This window comes from Aquarana catesbeiana, linkage group LG03 (assembly GCF_042186555.1).
Source record: "Aquarana catesbeiana isolate 2022-GZ linkage group LG03, ASM4218655v1, whole genome shotgun sequence".
Classification (NCBI taxonomy): Eukaryota; Metazoa; Chordata; class Amphibia; order Anura; family Ranidae; genus Aquarana; species Aquarana catesbeiana.
In genome coordinates this window covers 35,776,455-35,797,633 of record NC_133326.1, presented here as the reverse complement: position 1 = coordinate 35,797,633, position 21,179 = coordinate 35,776,455, and the positions used below count along the sequence as shown (strand labels likewise).

At 41.2% G+C, this 21,179-nt stretch overlaps 1 protein-coding gene across 1 annotated transcript in view; it reads right to left on the bottom strand.

The window, feature by feature from the left end:
* Positions 1 to 21,179, bottom strand: part of AGBL1 (AGBL carboxypeptidase 1) — a 1,138,256-nt gene that overhangs the window by 807,297 nt on the left and 309,780 nt on the right. Inside the window, exons 7-9 of the mRNA XM_073623519.1 lie at positions 11,109 to 11,317; positions 6,917 to 7,088; positions 3,597 to 3,664 (exon numbers count right to left, since the gene is read on the bottom strand). Of these exons, the coding sequence (XP_073479620.1) occupies positions 3,597 to 3,664; positions 6,917 to 7,088; positions 11,109 to 11,317 (449 nt within the window). The remainder of the gene's footprint in view (positions 1 to 3,596; positions 3,665 to 6,916; positions 7,089 to 11,108; positions 11,318 to 21,179) is intronic.

The following is a 21,179-nucleotide window of genomic DNA, read 5'->3' as shown; positions in this document are numbered from 1 at the left end:
GCGGCAAGGATGTGGAATACCCTTCCACAGGCGGTGGTCTCAGCGGGGAGCATCGATAGTTTCAAAAAACTATTAGGTAGGCACCTGAACAACCACAACATACAGGGATATACAATATAATACTGACATATAATCACACACATACTGTAGGTTGGACATGATGGACTTGTGTCTTTTTTCAACCTCACCAACTATGTAACTATGATTATAGGGTTCCTTTAACCACTTCAATACCGGGCACCTTCAACCTCCTCCTGCCCAGGCCAATTTTTAGCTTTCAGCGCTGTCACACTTTGAATGACAACACTGTACCCATATGACATTTTTATTATATTTTTTCTCACAAATCGGTCTTTCTTTTGGTGGTATTTAATCACCACTGTTTTTTTTTTTATTGTTTGCTAAATAAATGAAAAAAGACTGAAAACTTTGAGAAAAAAAACATGTTTTTCTTTGTTTCTGTTATAAATTTTGCAAATAAATAACCTTTTTTCATGAATTTAGGCCAAAATGTATTCTGCTACATTTCTTTGGTGGAAATAACCCAAATCAGTGTATATTATTTAGTCTGTAGGAAAGTTATCGAATCCACAAACTATGGTATATACTGTATATGAAAATTGATCAATCATGATGTACTGACACCAGGACAATACAAATACCCCCCAAATGACCACCCAAATGACTAAGGTATTTAGTAAGAGCCATAGTGGGTTTTTTGAAGTTGTTATTTGTTGTATATTTTTTGGAAAATAAAATTTTTTTTTTAAATCTGCTTTTTTTTACATACTGTCACCAGTGAAAATCAGCGTCATCATATAACTGGTGTGGTGGTGATCAGGGACACTGACTGATGACAGTATGTAAAAAAAAAAATAAAAATAATATTTTTTCAATAATTTTTTTCTTTTTTATTACTTTCTTTTCCTTTTTTTTACAATTTTTTTTAACACACTGTGAATGGAGCAATACAGTGTTACCATAGTAACATTGTACCACTCTGGGGAAGCGATCAGGATTTTTTTTTTTTGCACATTATGATTGCTTATACCAGTGAATTTCATTGCTGATGTATATAATAATGTATGAGATAATCATGAATAAGTTGAATGTCACAATCCCCTAGCCCCTCTGGCGGTATGATTATGTCAGATTTTTGTGTCTCAAAGCGGTACAATTATTTTGCATAGAAATTTGGCGTTTTATATTGTAGGCCTGTAATTCTTAGCAATAACACACTTAAAGTGGATGTAAACCCAATGTCATCCTTTCTAAACTACTGCCATAGGGGTTATCTATAAGGATATACATGTCTCCTGCATGTATCTTTACCTGTCAAATGTCTCCCCTCTGTCTGTTATGAGACCCAAAAAACTGCAGATTCTGTGGGCGGGTCTGTTGTCTGGAGCTCGGTGGGTGGAGTCATGATGTCAGTAGACTCCCCGCCCACCTCTACACTCCCCTTGTCAATATGCATTTTCTCCTGTGTATTTCTTACACTGAACTTCTGCTATGATCTCTAACATCCAGTGAAAAGACAGGAAAGTAACCACATGACTTCAGCATGCCAAATCATGGTGAAGTGTGGAACAGCCAATCCTTGCAGAGCTGCTGAAGAAAGGAGTGGGGGAGGGAATTAAAAAACAATGCATGTCTTAGGCTAGTGCACAAGATATGTAAATCACCTGTCACTCACAGCAAGGGGGAGGATTTGACAAAGTTTTTCTCTGTTTGTCAAGATTTATCTGACTGAACAATAAAAGAGGATTGCTCAGAGCTGGATTAACTCTTAGTGGCAAGACTGGGCTCAAATAATAGAAAATCTTATACTCTACATTATGACATCATAATGTAGGGTTTACATCCACTTTAAATCTGTCCACCAAGAGTCTAGTAGATATCCCGGGTATGATGAAGTTTGAAACACAAAATCATAAATTATAATATAATAAATAACTATAAATAATTATAAAAAATAATAATATAATAATAATAAAATAAATTTCCCCACGATTCACTATCGCTCAATTCTGCAAGTGTTCTAATTTACTATCGCTGTTTTCTAGCTGGTCTAAAACCACTTTTGACGTAAAGGGACACTTTTTGGTTGCTATGGACAATCTCAAGTTTCCAGGCAGAAAGAACAATATATATAACATAAAACTGCATGCAGGGCACTGGACAAAGCACTGGGGACAAAAGGGATGTGAAATAATTTCATACAGTACTGTAATCTGTAAGATTACAGTACTGTATGTGTTATGATTTTTCACTTTTTTGAATTTGCCGCTGGGCTCCGTCCCCGTGAGTCGCAACACTCACAGGCAATGGAGCCCGGCACACAGAGGCATCGGGCAGAGGACAGAGCCCACGGACACAGCAGGGGGACATTGGAGGATGCTGGGGACAAGGTAAGTATACCGCACCAGGATCCTGCAATGGAATCCCGAGTGTGGCTCGGGGTTACCGCTAATGGCGCTGAAATTTAACCCCGAACCACAGTCGGGAAAACCATCAGGGAGGCTAGGGGTAGTTCATAATGATAATAATAAGCATGATAAAACCAATAACACATTTATGATACAGAATGTAGTCATAAAGAATCAATAAATATAATAATAATAATACATTTAATAGCGAATAATAAATTGATGAACATGATTTGTGACAAACAATATAAATAATAAAGCATCAAATACATACAAATAATTAATACATGATTCATTCCGTGTGTATTATTTTGATTAGATGTGACTGGCCACAGCTAATCTCATGGTACAGATGGTCTGTGATTGGCCCTGTCTGCACCATGTGATCACTGTAACCAATCACAGTTAGCAACACGATTGTACACAATAAATAGCATGAATCAAAGCCATTCATTGTTTATAATTGTCATGTGAACTGATGTGATTGGTCACAGCGATCACATGGTACCAGCAGTGGGCCAGTGCACTGATCAGTCCCTTATACTTACCTGAGCCTGATCTCGAGCCAGCTCTGTGCACAAGAGCAGATGGCTCCCTTGGCTCTCTCCTTCCTCATAGGCTCAAATATAGCAGTAGGAACCATTGTCTCCCACTGCTGTCAATCACAACCAGTGAGTCGGGGGGGGCTGAGTCATTCTCTGTGTGTCAATGGACACACAGAGCAGGCTTGGGAGCGAGCCTGCACGAGTGACCCCATAGCAAGCAGCTTGTTATGTTGGACAATCTGCAGGGGGGGGGGGTTTGGGGTGGAGCCAGGAGTGTCAGCAGGGGGTCCCAGAAGAGGAGGATTAGGGCCATTCTGCAGAAAACCATTGTTTTAACCCCATAAGTGCTGCACCACTGATTCACAAGAGCATGCATTGCACCCAGTTGCAGGCTGTTTTGGCACAACCACATTATTTTGAATGAGTCTTGTTTGCCGGTGGTACTGCCTGCTGAATACTACAGGGTGGATCAATTTTGACATGGCTGTGAAGCAAAGCTCTGGGGCCAAAATGCATCTAAACCCCATTTTCTTCCCACCAACTGCAAGCGTAAATCATTTTTCATTACTAAATGAGCCTGGACCACAGCCATTGCATATGAATATAAATAAAGAATACTCACTTCTTCTTTATTCTCATCATTCGTGACATTTATGTCTGTATCGGTCTCATCTTCATCTTCTGACTCATCTATGAGGGATATAAGACGCTTTATCAGAAACAATATTATCAAGCTTTTAATAATTCCCATACAGGTATATTAAAATATATCAGTTATATGGGGTATTACTAGCCAGTAAACACTCTATGGGATTGATTTAACCACTTCAGCCCCAGAAGATTTTCCCCCTTAATGACCAGGCCATTTTTTGCGCTATGGCACTGCGTCGCTTTAACTGACAATTGCGCGGTTGTGTGACGCTGTACCCAAACAAATTTGATGTCCTTTTTTTTTCCCCACAAATAGAGCTTGATTTTGGTGGTATTTGATCACCTCTGTGGTTTTTATTTTTTGCGCTATAAACAAAAAAAGAGCGACAATTTAAAAAAAAAAAAACAGTATTTTTTACTTTTTGTTATAATAAATATCCCCCCCCAAAAAAAAAACAAATTTCTCCATCAATTTAGGCTGATATTTATTATTATTTATATTTTATATATTTATATTTTTGGTAAAGAAAATCGCAATAACTGTATATTGATTGGTTTGCGCAACAGTTATTGCGTCTACAAAATAGGGGATAGATTTATGGCATTTTTACGTTTTTTTTTTCTTTACTAGTAATGGCGGTGATCAGCGATTTTTAGGGGGACTGCAACATTGCAGCAGACAGATCAGGCACTTTTGACACTTTTTTGGGATCATTGACATTTATACAGCGACAGTTCTATAAAAATGCATTGATCACTGGCAGGGAAGGGGTTTACACTAGGGAGCGATCAAGAGGTAAATGTGTTCCCTGGGAGGTGTTTCTAACTGTGGAGGGAGGGGACTGACTGGGAGTAGAGCGAGATCGCTGTTCCTAATCACTAGGAACAGACAATCACTCTGTACTCCCCTATCAGAACGGGGAACTGTTTGTTTACATTGACAGATCCCCGTTCTGGCTCTCTGTGGTGCGATCATGAGTGGCCAGTGGACATCGCCCCCGAGGGCCACATGCATCAGCTCCCCCACCGTGCAGTGGGCATGCACCTCCGGTGGCATGCACGTGCCACGCTATAGCTGTTTAAGTGAGCGACGTACAGCTACGGCGATTTGCAGCATCGTGCTGACCTGCCGCAGTATCATGACGGCAGCTGGTCGGCAAGTGGTTATTAAAGGCAAATATTGGAAAAATCTGCAAGGAAATTCTCCCCAAAGCTTAGTGGATGGGATGAAGCTCTGCTGAGTTTACAGGATAAGTTCACCTTATGTAACATGTTACCCCCATATATAGGGTGTTATATGTAACATATTACTGTGCTCCAGTCCCTGCACCCCCCTGATATCCAGCTGTGATAGAGGGCAGAAGATCCTTTCCCCGCACCCGCTGTCACAATTTAAAAATAGCGCAGCTGTGTGGAGCTCCGCCCACACAGCCTCGTCATTCATTCACAAATCTGTGAATGAATAAACTACAAGTCCCGTCTGCCACTGCGGCAGAGGGCTTGTAGTCCACAATGAAATGTGAGGGCGCTGGTGAGTGCTCTTGTAGTTCATTGATTATTGCTACACTTCAATAACTGTCTGCCCATATAGAAGTATGGGCAGACAACTGCACTGAGAGTCCCCAGGAGCCTGACATTGCACCTGTGATCTGCTGATCATGGGTACAATACTTTACAAAAATGTATACAAGAGGTAAAACTCTGCGCTTAGGTTATTATTATTATTATACAGGATTTATATAGCGCCAACAGTTTACGCACTGCTTTAAAACTGCGTAAAGCATATTAGATAAACACTAATATGTGAAAAAAAATAACGATAAGTGAAATAGCAACTACCACCACAGGTCTTGATACTGACCAGAAAAATTTAATTTTGTAAATAAGTGCAGTGCTAAAGAGTAATTAATTATACATACATATAAATCATAAGTATAAAAGTCAATAAAAAATTCCATACAAAAAGGTGAAAAAAACAGTCCACCACAAAAATGTGTATAGTGATAATAATCCACCAAAAGAAACAGGGTAAACTTCACCCAAACACCACTTAGTGTATATGAGTCCACCTTACAAGATAGGGGGACTACCTATAACGGGTAGTTAGGACACGCTTTTTGTGTGATCAGTGCTGGGACATCATGAACTCTCCACGAAAACTTTCCGCATGCATGTCATTCGAAAAGGTATCCACCAGGAATCACCAATAAGTAAAGAAAACTTGCATGGTGTAGTAAGTTGATATACCAATTTATTAAAAATTAAAAATACTCACAAAGTAACAAAGTAAAAAACAGCATTATGTAACGTACATCTCAGTAAAAGCGTTTGAGTCCTTCCTTGTGCTGCGCTACAGCCCACTTCCAGGTCCCGGCCTGTGTGCTCACGTCATCTCCGTTGGCTCCAGCTGACACGTTTCGTCACAGCGGACGTCATAAAGGGGAGTGGACACCAGTGGACTGTTTTATTCACTTTTTTGTTTGTATTTCTTATGGACTTTTCATCTATACTTGTGATTTATATGTATGCGTTATTGATTATTCTTTAGCGCTGCACTTATTTACAAAATTACAGTTCTTTACAGGCTGCAGTGTTAAAAAAATAATAAATGTACTTTTTTTGTTCCTGCAAAAATATGTGCATTCATTTTTTTTCCAAAAGGTGAACTAAACCTTTAGGCTCCATTCACATCTAGCAATTTGGGATTTCGGGCAGAACTGGCATGATTCTGTCTGCACTGTAATCAGGGCGAAACACGTCACGCGTGTTTAGGTGCGAACCATTTTCAATGGCACCTCACGATGCGGTTTCACCACGATTTTTGTGCAATAATTGTGCGGCAATCGTGGCAAACCGCATTGCGTGAAGCGTGTGACCCACAAAGAATCACAAGCTGCGTTTGGGCATCAAGCTTCGCTCGCAATGCGGTTTGCCACAATCTCTAAATTATTATTGCACGACAATTGCAGCAAAACCACACCTTGTTTAAGGTGCCTTAAAAAATGATTGGCACCCAAACACGTGTGGCGTGTTTTACAGTGTGATTTGGAATTGTGGGCAGAATCGCCCAAATCACCAGATGTATATGAGGCCATATATCAAGTGCAAGCACAAATACTGTTGTTGTTTTTTTTTTCCTGCAAGTGATTTGGTATTCTTTGCAAAGTGAAATTTCACCATATACACTACGAGAAAATTGCCTTGCACAGTGAAACTTGCCTTGCAAAGTCAACAGAGCAGCCTATTTGCCTTTGGTAAATCATCCCTGTTAAATAAAAAAGCTTAGTCTACCTTCTTGGGAGAATACTTTTGCTGCGGTGATTGGCTGGCTTGCTCCAGGCACGGGATAGGTATAGGAGCTATTAATACTGCAGAGCGGCAGCGTGCACTTTGGACAGCACTTTCTTAAAACCTGTATTGCTGCGCTGACTACAGAGTCCAGGTTTTTCCAACGCAAACATTCCTAGGGAGAGAACAGAAAATACGGCGGTGTAAAAAACGTGTAAGGAAATCAATAACACACATAAAACAAGCCTGGCTGTGTTATGAATTAAAAGCCTCCAGCTGCTAGTGAACTACACGCCATATGACGCTGAGTGACTGGGAGGCATACATCATCATGCATTGACTTTAAGATACATACGGCACTGGTATTTATGAAGCAGAACTGTTTGTTGCTGGTCTCACTTTGGTAAAGATTTGAAATGCAGCTGTGTTGCCACCTAACCATCATTTGCTTGGTTCATGACAGTCGATGGACACCATCAAGCATGTGGACATCATTGTGTATGCCATAGACCAGGGGTCTTAAAATGCTTGAAACAAAGGGCCAGTTTACTGCCCTTCAAATATTAGTGGGGCTGGACTGTGGCCAGTAGGAGGAGGAATAATACCCGAATGCTGGTGTCAGTGGGAAGGAATAGTGCCCCGTCTTTGGTGTCAGTGGAAGAAACAGTGCCCCAAGGGCCAGGTAATGGCAAGCAAAGGGCCACATCTGGCCCATGGGCTGCAGTTTGGAGACCCCTGCCATAGACCAAACACTTTTGACAGTAACTCCACTCTTCTGGTAAATTTTGATAAATGATCTAAGTATGTCTGGATATCTGGTTATTGGTAAGTCTTAGATCCTGTTCCTACCAAGTTCAAGTACAATATTCCCAACGCACACGTTCCTGAACTTGGCTGTAGATGTAAGTGGGTGCTCACCAGCATACCAAGGATCTCCAGATGAGGTCCAAAGTTTTTTTTGAATGATCACATCATGGTTACAATAACAACATTTCAAGGCCTCACAGGACCCCTTCATCATGCATGTGACCAATGCCTGATAAAGGGGTACTGCATGCCTCCAAAACATTGCTATTGTAACCATGATGTGATCGCTGAATAAAGCTTTGGACCCATTCTGGAGTTCCTTGGCATGCTGATGACATACTTCTTGTCTGTTCCAACCAAGGTCGCTGTAGGCCTGCAGTTTGTATTGGTTGCCTCCCAGTGCTCCAGTTTCCTCCAACAATACAGGTTAAATCTACAGGTTTACTTAGCCTTCGTGTAAACTGGTCTTAGGTTTAGGCTTGTGGTTGGAAGTGGTAAAAATAGGTGGTTGAGACTAATTTTTATTGCCCCGAACCCAAGACATGCTCCCCTAATGTGAAAAGGCAGTTAGACTGCAGCGTTCACATGCCATGTCCATGATGCTTTGCCTTGCATTGCAGCAAAAAAAGCTCCCCTGTTGCATTTGGCAGGTAAAACCGGCATTGAACATAACATGTTCATGAGAATTGAGCCACGCTACAACTACAGCTTGTAACCTACATAAATTACGGTATTCTCATCGGCTATCAAAGGAACAAACAAGTATTCAAGAGAAGGCAGTTTTGCCTCTTGAATGCCTGTCAGTCATTCCTGCATTGCTTAGTGGAAAGCGATCTACTGATGGTAAGTGAGAAGAATGACGCTTACACTGGTAGTCAGTGGAAAAAATGCTCCTTGCATTGATGATCAGTGGGAAGAATTATGCCTACATCGAGGATCAGTGGAAAGAATGCGCCTTGCATTGGTAGTCAGTGGGAAGAATGTTCTTTACCTTGGTGGTCAGTGGGAAGAATGTTTACATTGGGGGTGAGTGGGCAGAATGTTCCCTACATTGGGGGGGTGGGTCATTGGGAAGAATGCTCTCTACATTAGTAGTCAGTGGGAAGAATGTTCCTTATATTGAAGGTCAGTGGAAAGAATACTCCTTCCATTGGTGGTCAGTGGGTAGAATGCACCTTACATTGGTGATCAATGGGAAGACTGTTCCTTACATTGGTGGTCAGTGGCATGAATGCTCCTTACATTGGTGGTCAGTGAGAAGAATGTTCCTTACATTGGTGGTCAGTGGGAAGAATGTTCCTTACATTGGAGGTCAGTGGGAAGAATGTTCCTTACATTGGAGGTCAGTGGGAAGAATGTTCCCTACATTGGGGGTCATTGGGAAGAATGCTCTTTACATTAGTAATCAGTGGGAAGAATGTTCCTTATATTGAAGTTTAGTGGAAAGAAAGCTCCATTCATTGGTAGTCAGTGGAAAGAATGCTCCTTACATTGCTGGTCAGTGAGAAGACTGTTCCTTACATTGCTGGTCAGTGAGAAGACTGTTCCTTACATTGCTGGTCAGTGAGAAGACTGTTCCTTACATTGCTGGTCAGTGGGAAGAATGATCTTTACATTGGTGGTCAGTGGGAAGAATGCGTCTTTCATTGGTAGTCAGTGGGAAGAATGTTCCTAACGTTGAGACTCGGTGGGAAGAATGCTCCTTACATTGGTGATCAGTGGGAAGAATGCTCCTTACATTGGTGATCAGTGGGAAGAATGCTCCTTACATTGGTGATCAGTGAGAAGAATGTTCCTTACATTGGTGATCAGTGAGAAGAATGCTCCTTACATAAGTGGTCAGTGAGAAGAATGCTCCTTACATTGGTGGTCAGTGAGAAGAATGCTCCTTACATTGGTGATCAGTGGGAAGAATGCTCCTTACATTGGTGATCAGTGGGAAGAATGTTCCTTACATTGGTGGTCAGTGAGAAGAATGCTCCTTACATTGGTGATCAGTGGGATGAATGCTCCTTACATTGGTGGTCAGTGGGAAGAATGCCCCTTACATTGGTAGTCAGTGGGAAGAATGTTCCTTACATTGGTGATCAGTGGGGAGAATGCTCCTTACATTGGTGGACAGTGAGAAGAATGCTCCTTACATTGGTGATCACTGATCAGTGGGAAGAAGGCTCCTTACCATTGGTGGTCAATGGGAAGAATGCTCTTTACATTGGTGGTCAGTGAAAAAAATGTTCCTTACATTGGTGGTCAGTGGGAAGAATGTTCCTTACATTGGTGGTCACCAGTGCAAAGAAGCCATTACAGATAAGTAAAAAGATCAATGGTGTCAGTGATTATTAAGAGGCAAAAATTGCTTATTGCTCAAGGACACCTAGCAAATGGATGAAAAAGCTAGACTAGACTCTTAGCTCCTTTGGGGTAAGTATTGATATGTCTGATTCATTGTGCTCTATAAACTGATGAAAAGATGTCAGCACCAAACTAAAAAAAAAATGTTTTTTTTTTTTTTTTTTTTTTTTAATGATTGAGCACTGTTTACTTGGCAATACCAATTTGCAATTTTTTGCTAAACCAATGTTAAGTAAAAACTCATAAAAATTGGGATTTAATTTTTTTTTTCCCCGTCAAAGAGGACAACTCTTCCTCTTGTGGTCCAATGGGAGTCAGCAGGGGTTGCCCTGGTAGGAATTCAACTAAAATTGTTCTTTTTTTTTCTTTTTCTATTAAATAGAAATTAGCTCAAAAATGCTTCAGCGTCTACAGAGCTAATTGATTGAGGTCCAGCTGAGATAACCCCTCCCCCCACAACTAATCCAATCCACGTTAATTAGCAGTAGTGGAAAAATCTCTTTGAAATGAAAAACTTCCAGAATCTGTATTACCAAATAAGATAAAGTTATTCTTTTCTTCTGGGCAAATGATTCCCTTTGTACCTAAATAACATTCACATCACAACATTAGTTTATAATTATAAATACATTTTCTTAGCGTGCTGTGTGAGGAACCGTAGTAAGATGCAATATATCAAAGATGTAATCATTACCGATTTTTGGAACATTGCTCTGCAGTAGACCACAAACTAATAGACTGCTAACTCTGTGGGACGGATCTTTTATTGCTTTTCGGTAAAACTATCTACTGATAGGAGATAAGGAAAAATATATGCTGGATCTTTCTACTGGTTTCCTTCCTATAATCTAAGCCTTTGACATCTTTTCAGTGTTGCACATCAAATAATATAAACTTGCAAACTTAAAAAAAAAAAAAAAAACTAGAAGTATTGAAAACATGCAGACTATGAAAAAGGTCAATGTATGAAAACTAAAACGTCTTGAGCAGTGTTAACAGAGTGAAGAGCTGTGTCTCCACTGCCCTTTCTAATTACTTGTGCTGTATTGTAGAGTATCTCCATTCCCCGAGCTTGTATGAAGGCTTCTCTTCCCGATCGTACATTGGTGATATGTTTAAGGCAGCGCAGTAGGCCTCTTCGAATTGGGATGTAGGCATTGGAAGAATCACTGATGTGCCAATCTTGGTAGAAATTCAGCAAGCCACACACATAGTCTCTGTTCACCACTCTTCTGACGTTGGACTCTAGAAATACATTAAAATGTTATAATTATCTGATCCATATATTTTGGAAGTGTCCCTCACCGCAAACCCTCTGGTCCACCATTTACAGCACAATAGCTAATATCACGAATACCCACCTTCCTCAAAACCCGGGCTTGGCCATTCTATCCTTAGGAATAGAAGAAATCCCACCCAGGTTAAGGAAAATAGTTTCCCACATACTTTTAAGTGCTAGACTAGAAATAGCTAAAGGCTGGAAAAAAACGGAAGTTCCAAACATCACAGAAGTTCTAAGAACCTCTCATTTACACATCACATATGAAGTAATGTTTTCTACCTCTCACGGTAATTAACAACCACAACATCAAGACTGGAAACCCTGGTTGGACTGGTATGCTAAAAATAAGGTTTGATTATTATACCTTTTATATTCACCTGTTAAAAATTCTCCCGTTATAAGTAACATCCAATTTTTCTTATTAAAAATGTTCTACACATAGTTATACACCTACGATTACCCGATCCTAATTTGAATAGTCCGGGTTTAAGTCCAATGGATGGCAAGTTGAATTGTTCCATAGCTCATGCCACTTATGCCCTGTACACACAGTCGGATTTTCCGACAGAAAATGTGTGATAGGACCTTGTTGTCGGAAATTCCGACCGTGTGTAGGCTCCATCACACATTTTCAATCGGAATTTCAGACACACAAAGTTTGAGAGCTTGCTATAAAATTTTCCGACAACACAATCCGATGTCAGAAATTCCGATCGTGTGTACACAAATCCGACGCACAAAGTGCCATGCATGCTCAGAATAAATTAAGAGACGAAAAGCTATTGGCTACTGGCCCGTTTATAGTCCCAACATACGTGTTTTACGTCACCGCGTTCAGAACGATCGGATTTTACGACAACTTTGTGTGACCGTGTGTATGCAAGACAAGTTTGAGCCAACATCTGTCGGAAAAAATCCATGGATTTTGTTGTCAGAATGTCAGACCGTGTGTACAGGGCATAAAAGTGATGTTGCCAGATTTAGCGACGGGACCTGGCCCCCTGCCGGAAAACGCAGTGTGTTTCCATGAGGGGCGTTTTGGCGGGGGTCTCTGGGAACCCGTTACAAAGATAAACAAATATCTAAGTGCTATGTCGATATTTGATTTATTTGAACTTATTGATTGTACCTATTACTTCTATGTTAAATATGTTGGACTCTTTTCCTATGTGAACCTGACTTGTAAAAGCTATACTAATAAGACAAGTGTTTAAAATGTCGCATTCGAAAACTATGTCGCATTATCTTATTCATGTTTGTTTATTTTATTATTTTATTATCTTTCTCTTGTACAAAATAATTGAAAAACTTCAATAAAAATCTATTGTTGAAAAAAAATGTTATAATTATAATGTTATTATTCGTTAAGGTGGAACTTTACCCATAACAACTTGATAACTAATAATGTTCTTAATAATTATGCTATGAAAATGAGTGTGTGCTGTGAACTGCCTCCAGCATTGCTCCTGTTTCTTCTTGCCGGAGGCTGCCATTTTGCTTAAGGCCAGAGCCCCTGAGCAGCAGTTAATCTTTAGGCTGTCAGCAGATTGGCCTCTAGTGTCTCTGATTTTAGGCACAGTGCCACAAAAATAGAGAGCAACTGAGCATGTGCAGAGCAGGGTGAGATGGTGTATTACCGGATTTTAAACAGTATATGCATTTATTTATTTTTTGTAAAATTCTTTTTATTCAATTTTTAAATGACATACATCAGGCAAACACATATAACAATTGGGGGGATAGTCTGGTACCAGGCCTCAATCCCAAAAAACAAAAAACAAAAACAAAAAAACAACCCCAAAACATGTCTCAGCATTGGGCCCTCAGTATAATTCTGAGGCTTGAAACATGAGCATAGTAACAACAATTTATCTTTATAGTTGAATGCAGTTTCATATAATGACATATTTCCAGCTCCACACAGCTATGACATACCACCTGCCATCAAATACTAACATCAGAACCGCATATGAAATTCCTGGGTCCACAGCTCACCCCCCCATAACATTAATACTTAATTGATACCCACCCAGCTTCATACCCGACATAACATGAAATTCCAGTGTGAGGAGAAATAAAAAGCAGATTACCGGCTTGTGTAAATGGGACATCGGTCCCGCACAATCCACACACACCAGTGCCACCTACCAGTTCCCACTGGTGCCACCTATCAGTGCCCACCAGTGCCACCTATCAATGCCCATCAGTGCTGCCAATGAGTGCCACCTATTAGTGCCACCAATCAGTGCCCATCAGTGCCTCATCATCAGTGCCACCTATCAGTGTCACCTACCAGTGCCTTTTAGTGCCCATCCGTGCCACCTATCAGTGCCGATCAGTGCCACCTATCAGTGTCCTTCAGTGCTGCCTATCAGTGCCACCTATTAGTGCCACCAATCAGTGCCCATCAGTGCCTACCAGTGCTGCATCCTCAGTGCCCATCAGTGCCACCTATCAGTGCCTATTAGTGCCACCTTATCAGTGCCTATCAGTGTAGCCTCATCAGCGCACATCAATGAAGGGGAACAATTACCTGTTTGCAAAAATTTAAAACAAACTATGAAAACTGGGGTTTTTTCTGTATTTTTTTGTTTGTTTAGCAAAAAATTAAAACCCAAGTTGTGATTAAATACCACCGAAAGAAAGCTCTATTTGTGTGAAAAAAATGATGAGTGAGAGCGCTGAAAGCTGAAAATTGGCCTGGACGGGAAGGGGGTTTAAGTGCCCAGTAAGCAAGTGGTTAACGCAATAAAGCATGGAGACATCGAGGGTTGGATCAGTGTGTTTTGAATAGAAAAAATGAATCAAAAACATCAAAACATTTTCAGTTTGTGGTGCTCAGATAGTTACAGTAGGCTTCGCATTAACAATTTATGTCCCACCACTTAGAGCATCAAGCTAAAGAAAAAATTGGATGTGCCTACTATCGGTTCATCAAACTCTACTGTAGTTCAGGTGCTGAATTTGAACCCCATTGAAGTCTTTGGAAGCCAAATGTTAAAAATCAGTTCTGGCCGTATTCTCTAGACTAATAGGCAGGGGATTGCCAAACGAATGGCATGGAGAGCTGGGCACTGTCCTGGGGAACATGCACCGAAGCAAAAACATTTTAAAAAATTGCATTTTGGTGATTTTAACCCCATTCGTATGTAAATATGTGACCCCACTGGACTGAGCCTTTTTCCATGGGGCTGCATATTTGCGTATCTCCCTTTGTGCTGGGAGCCACATGGCGCACTCCAAGCACATAGTCCGGGGTCTCACTGAGAGCTCCGGGCCCCGTTCTAACGATCTGGACCAGGAACGTCTGATTTCGGGTCACCTGATCACTGTGATAGCCTCTGATTGGCTATCACAGTGATCAATCACTGTGAAGCCCACCCCCCCCCCCTGTGTTTTCTGTCTCTGTGAATGGACGAGACACATACATTGTATATTCCTCAGTCCTTGCAGAGATAGAAAAAAGAAAGTGTGTGTAGAAAAAATAATACTAATTTTAAAAAAAGGTTTGATCTAGGTCAGCCCCAGGATTAGTGTTTGGGTCAGAGTCAAAGGTCATGGTCAGTATTTTTTGGACAGGATTTTTTTTTTTAATTAGTATCAGGCCTCATGCACACTGGACGTTTTTGGATGTTTTTACAGCTGCTGTTTTTGGCTTCAGACGTTTTTTTCTACAGTCCATAAACTCTCCAGCATGTTATCCTAGGTGTTCATGCACACATAGGCTGCTATCAACTGTTTTTGTGTGGGGAGTTTTTTGGCTGTAAAAAAACCCCAAAAACTAGTGGGTTCTGAGAGGAGTTTTTCAGCTGTAAAAACGTTCTTATGTCAAAAAAACGCAGGAAAACACAGATAAATGCTCAAAAACGTGGCCCACCAGCATTTTTTAAAACATTTTTGATCCCGTTAACAAAAAAACAAAAAAATGCTTAAAAACACTAACGCTAATAAACGCTGAAATACGCAAAAAAAGCTTTTGCAAAAACATTGAAAAACTCACTGCAAAGCTACTGGCCTTTTTATAACGTTATTATAATGTCCAGTGTGCATGAGTCCTCAGTGTCAGTGTGTTTTAGGTAGGATAAAAAAAAAATCAAAATGCGCATTATTGTTTCTGAGCTGTACTATGGGTACAGACAACAACTAACATACACACAATTGTCAGGAGCAGCAGAATTCATTTTGGGTTGCTCTTCAGTGGTAGGTTACGGTAGTAGCAAGAAATATTCAGTTAAATTTAAACTATTTTACTACTTTGGGCCAGTTTTCCTTAGATGATAAAAAAAATCAGGAGATATCCTTTACCTTTTGCCCAGTAGCTGTGTGTCCATAAGGGCACACGGACGCTGCCCCCTCTCTCCAGCCACCCCCTCTATCACCAATAGATAGATTCATGCATTGCATGAATCTATCTATGGCCGCCGCTGCCACCCCCTATTCAGGAGCCCAGCCCCTTTTTGGGCGCAGGGAACCTGAATTACAGCGGCAGGATTTTTTTGTTTGAAGCACCTGATTAGAGCCGTAGTCTCTAATAGGCGTCAAATAGTGTGACCTACACAGGTCACTCAGCTGTGTGTTAGAAAAGTGAATAAATATTCGCTTTCCTAACACATAAAACGCCTCTCCGCCAATCAGGTGCTCGGATCTGTTACCCGTCACCTGATTGGATGAAACGACAGGCGCTGTGATTGGACGCCAGGCGTTCATTTATAGCAGAGGACAAGAAGAGAAGACGGTAGAAGACATTGAGGAGCTGTCCCACTGAGACAAGTAAGTGCAGACGGTGGGCCGGCGGGGGGCACACTGGCAGTTGATATGGCACAGTGGCTGCATTTTATGGCACGGTGGCTGCATTTGATGGTACAGTGGTGGCAATTGATGGGCACAGTGGCTGGGTTTGATGGCACAGTGACTGCATTTGATGGGCACAGTGGCGGCAATTGATGAGCACAGTGGCTGCATTTTATGGGGCACAGTGGCTGCATTTGATGGCACAGTGGCCGCGTTTGATGGCACAGTGGCGGCACAGTGGTACAGTGAGGCTGCAATTGATGTTTTTTTTCAGGATTTTTCAGTTTGTTTTGCGCCCTCCCCAAAAATGTTGAGAACCAGCCGCCACGGATTTTACCACCAAATGAAAGACCAATTTATCCTGAAAAAAGCAAGGTATAATCCACCTGAATGCACAAAGTAGTTATGATGATATGTACGGTTTTACTAACACATGTCAAAGTTGCAAAATTGGGTTTAGGCATTAATATTTGTTTTAACCTTAGGGGTGAAGGGGTTAATGCTTAATGTGTAACGTTAAAAATGCAACATTCCTTTAAACAACATGCCTCTTGGGTTCCTTTAACCTACCTGTAAAGAGGAACAACTGTAGGCTGTATTCAACCTAGTACAGCAAATTTGACATTTAGGCTTAACGTACATAACGGACGTTTTAAAACCTCTCCTGAAAGATTTAACTTGACAGATAGTAACCAACGTTTAAAAACATCCGCATTCACATGCTGTGTTTAGCCGCGTTTGATTTTAGAAGTGTTTTTTTTTTTGTTTTTTTTTTTTGCAAATTGTCAATAAATGAAAAAACGCCTGTAGAAGAAACGTCGAAAAATCTGTCCTGAATGGATTTTTTTAGCTTTCCAAAAAATGCTTCTAAACTCAACTGCCTAGAAAGGACTATGAACGACCCCGTGTACATGTACTGATAAGATAACATAGAGGAGAGTTCAGGGTTGTCAGAAAATCTAAGCGTGTGTACGAGGCTTTACAAAGAAAGGAAGCTCTGTTTAAATTGCTGATAAATGATAGCTCCAAACCACTTTGATGAACAAAGCAGCCAGGAATTCCCTTCATCTATGCCAGACACTCTAGTACTCTAGTACACAACAGCAGTGGCGGCCAGTGGTAATTTTCTTTTGGGGGGTGGCTAACAGTATCCCCCCCCCCCAATCGGTCATTCATGCTATGCATGAATCTATCCATTAGTCATATAGGGGGTGGTGTGGAGAATAGGGGCGGACCCCGGGCGCCCTTAATGGACGGGCAGCCGCTGCACAATAGTCGTTTTTTTTTCGTTCAAGTCAGCGGGGATGAACGGAAAAAAACTGACAGCTCAGAAGGAGCCACTGTACTAACTATGTGACATTAGTACAGTTAACTCCCCTGCTGCTCTATTGTGTTCTGACAAAACATCCATTGGCTAAGAGCGCTGATCGGGAGCCAATCAGCAGACCTTTTTCGGTCATGACCCTTCGTCTTATCATGAACTAGTTTGAAGTGACATTGCCATCACTAGAACAATCCAAAAAGCAGTTCCTTGCAAAAAAAGAAGGACTAAGCCTATCTCTCTGACAGATTGGGGCCCGTACATCCACTCAGTTGAAGCCCTACAACCTCAGTCAGAATCTTCAACATTTGACACTTCCAAGATTGTCTTCTTTCCCCGACTGTGCATTGTGGTTCCACCCACCATCCCTATTTTGCTACAGGACACAGTAGGGACACAGGAGTCAGAGGATGGAACTATAGTGCTCAGTGGGGAACACTATGGTTCCGAAGTTTCACAAGTTTGCCGATTCTGGTAGAGCTTGAAGAGAGTCAATGGGATGAAGATCAGAGACATATTAGGTTCTACTTACACCTCTTCTATTAGAGGGAACTGCTTTGGAGATTTTTTTTTTGTGGCTATGATGGTGTTGTATTAAAGCCCATATATAATTTTAGTAATAAGGTTTAGATCTACTATGAGTTGACTACAAGTAGAAGGACAAAAACAAAGAGGTTGATTTACTGAAGCTGAAGAGTGCAAAATCTGGTGCAGCTGTGCATGGTAGCCAATCAGCTTCTATCTTCAGCGTGTTCAATTAAAGGGGTGTTCCAGCCGTAAAAAAAAAAAAAAATGATAAGTCAGCAGCTACAAACACTGTAGCTGCTGACTTTTAATAAGGACACTTACCTGTCCCGTGATGTCGGCCCCCCGAGGCCGATACGTCCCTCATATCGTGTACCGGCGCCGCCACCCTCACTAAGGGAAACAGGCAGTGGAGCCTTGCGGCTTCACTGCGCGTTTCCTACTGTGCATGCGCCAGTCCCCCGGTGATTTGTGAATGGGCGGCTGTCTTCTGTGACACACTCAGGTCCCAGAAGACACCGCGCCCAAGTTTCCCAGAAAACAACGCAAGGAGGAGAAGACTGAAGATCACCGTGGAATAGGAAGTGGCAAATTAGGACCATCTGCCTAGCAACATGCATTTCTTGTAAGTAATTTTTTTTTTCAAATGTTTTTTAATGTATTTAAAGAAGCGTTTTTTTTTTTTTTTTTTTAGGGTGGACCTCCACTTTAAATTTTGACAAAAAAAAATGGAAGCTGATTTGTCTCTATGCAGAGCTGCACCTGATTTTCGCTCTCCAGTTTTAGTAATTCAACCCAGTGTATTCTTTGGTTGCCTGCAATCCTAAAAATGTAGACTTGGAGTAGACTGGGAGTACAAGCAGTCTGAATGCAGATTATTTATATATCTTACTTTGCACATTTACCTTTGTTGTCTGTTTAGCAATTTCCCATGCATCTAAATAAGCCACTAAATTACTGAGCTTTTGTAGCTGGTAACTGAACCTTCTCATTACTTCATAAGAAAGCACTAATTGTTACAGATAACAATTAGTACCTGGTGTCCAGTCATTTACATTTGTATTAACATATGTTTTTTAAAGACTCTCATTATACATATAATCATAATTACAATATTAGCAGGAGATGTAAAGAAAGACGAGAACAAATCTGAGCAAATGAAAAATTTTACAAAGCTTTCTTCTAAATCCCCCCTTATTAATCTATTAATTTACATTGATGGTTTGAATTAAATTTAGAGACAACAGAAGATTTCACATGTTGCTTCTAAAAAAGTTGCCACTTATATCTTCCCTTAATAGCCATATTACTACATGATTTTCAAACTGTGCTGCACTGCTGAAAGCTAGGAATTATGGAAGAGGGGCATTCAGCCAATCTGACTATAGAGATGGTGGTCATGAGATGTCTTCTACCTAGAGTACTGTGCAAAAATGTTAGGCAGGTGTATAAAAATTATATAAATGAAGAATGCTTTCAGAAATAGAAGTGTTAATAGTTTATTTTTATCAACTAACAAAATAGAAATAAATGAACAGAAGAGAAATCCAAATCAAATCAGTTTTTGGTGTGACCAGCCTTTGCCCTTAAAACAGCATCAATTCTTCTAGGTAGACTTGCACACAGTTGTTGAAGGAACTCGATAGGTAGGTTGTTCCAAACATTTTTGAGACCTAATCACAGATGAACTGTGGATGTAGTTACTAAGGGCTATCGACCCAAGGGACCTACGGCTGCCGGTACCGACTCCCCAAAAGTGAACGCTTTAACATGGGAGTCTATGGGAAAAATGGCCAGCCTGACAGGATTTCTCCCCGGCGATAGGAGCCCCGGACACCAAACTTTGCACCTTTGGTGATAAAGTATGGGGTTACATATGGGCAACATTTAGGGGTCCGGGGACCTTCGGGCGGGCTGGTAACGACTCCCCAAAGAGACCGGCAGAACCCAAATATGTCTGCAAACAAATTCGGGCTTAACATCTGCGTCAATGGGGTATGTGGTCCAACTTGGGGCTGAATATCTTGGGGCCTATTAACGCTAGGGGTCTCAAAGACTCTAGGCTACATATGGTCCAAATCTGGGACCCAGGGGACCTTCGGCCTGCCGGTACTGGGCCCGGCAATTTACCGGAGTGTTTTAGCTCCGGATGAGCGACTTTGAGGCCCTCGGGCCACTTGGTCTGCGGGACCTCAAATTTGTTGTGCAACTGTGGCTGTAGGCTGACTCCAAATCTTGTGTTCCTTAATGTAATGCCAGACAGACTTAATGATGATGATCAGGGCTCTGTGGGGGCCAAACCATCACTTCAAAGACTCCTTGTTCTTTTTTACACTGAACATAGTTCTTAATGACATTAGCTGTATGTTTGGGGTAATTTTCCTGCTGCAGAATAAATTTGGGGCCAATCACAATACCCTGATGGTATGGCATGATGGATAAGTATCTGCCTGTATTTCTCAGCATTGAGGATACCATTGATCCTGACCAAATCTACAACTCCATTTGCAGAAATGCAGCCCCAAACTTACAAGGAACCTCCTCCACCATGCTTCACTGTTGTCTGCAGACACTCATTATTGTACCGCTCTCCAGTCTTTCGCCAACAAACTGCCTCCTGCTACAGCCAAGTATTAGAAATTTTGACTCATCAGTCCAGAGCACCTGCTGCCATTTTTCTGCACCCCAGTTCCTATGTTTTTGCACATATTTGAGTTGCTTAGCATGGTTTCCATGTCAGAGGTTTGGCTTTTTGGCTGAAAATTTTCCATAAAAACCACTTCATGACATACCTGGGTCCCACTGGTTTCCGCCTGTTCTGTGCTAATGGCACTGCTGGATATCTTCTGATATCAAAGGGAAGTAAGCATGGTGTGTCTTTCAGCTGCTGCATTGTTTCCTTGGCCAACCACTGCGTCTATGGTCCTCAGCAATGCCCGTTTCTTTGTGCTACTTCAAAAGAGCTTGAGCAGTGAATCTTGAAACACCAGTCTGTTTTGCAATCTTTGCCTGGAAGAGACCTTGCTGATGCAGTATAAACTACCTTGTGTCTTGTTGCTGTGCTCAGTCTTGCAAAGGTGTAATTCGAAATTCAAAAATTTGGGAATTCAGAAACTCGAAATTCGGAAATCCAAAAATATTAATGAAAATCTGAAAATTCAAAAGAATGAAAATCCAAAAAAAAACGA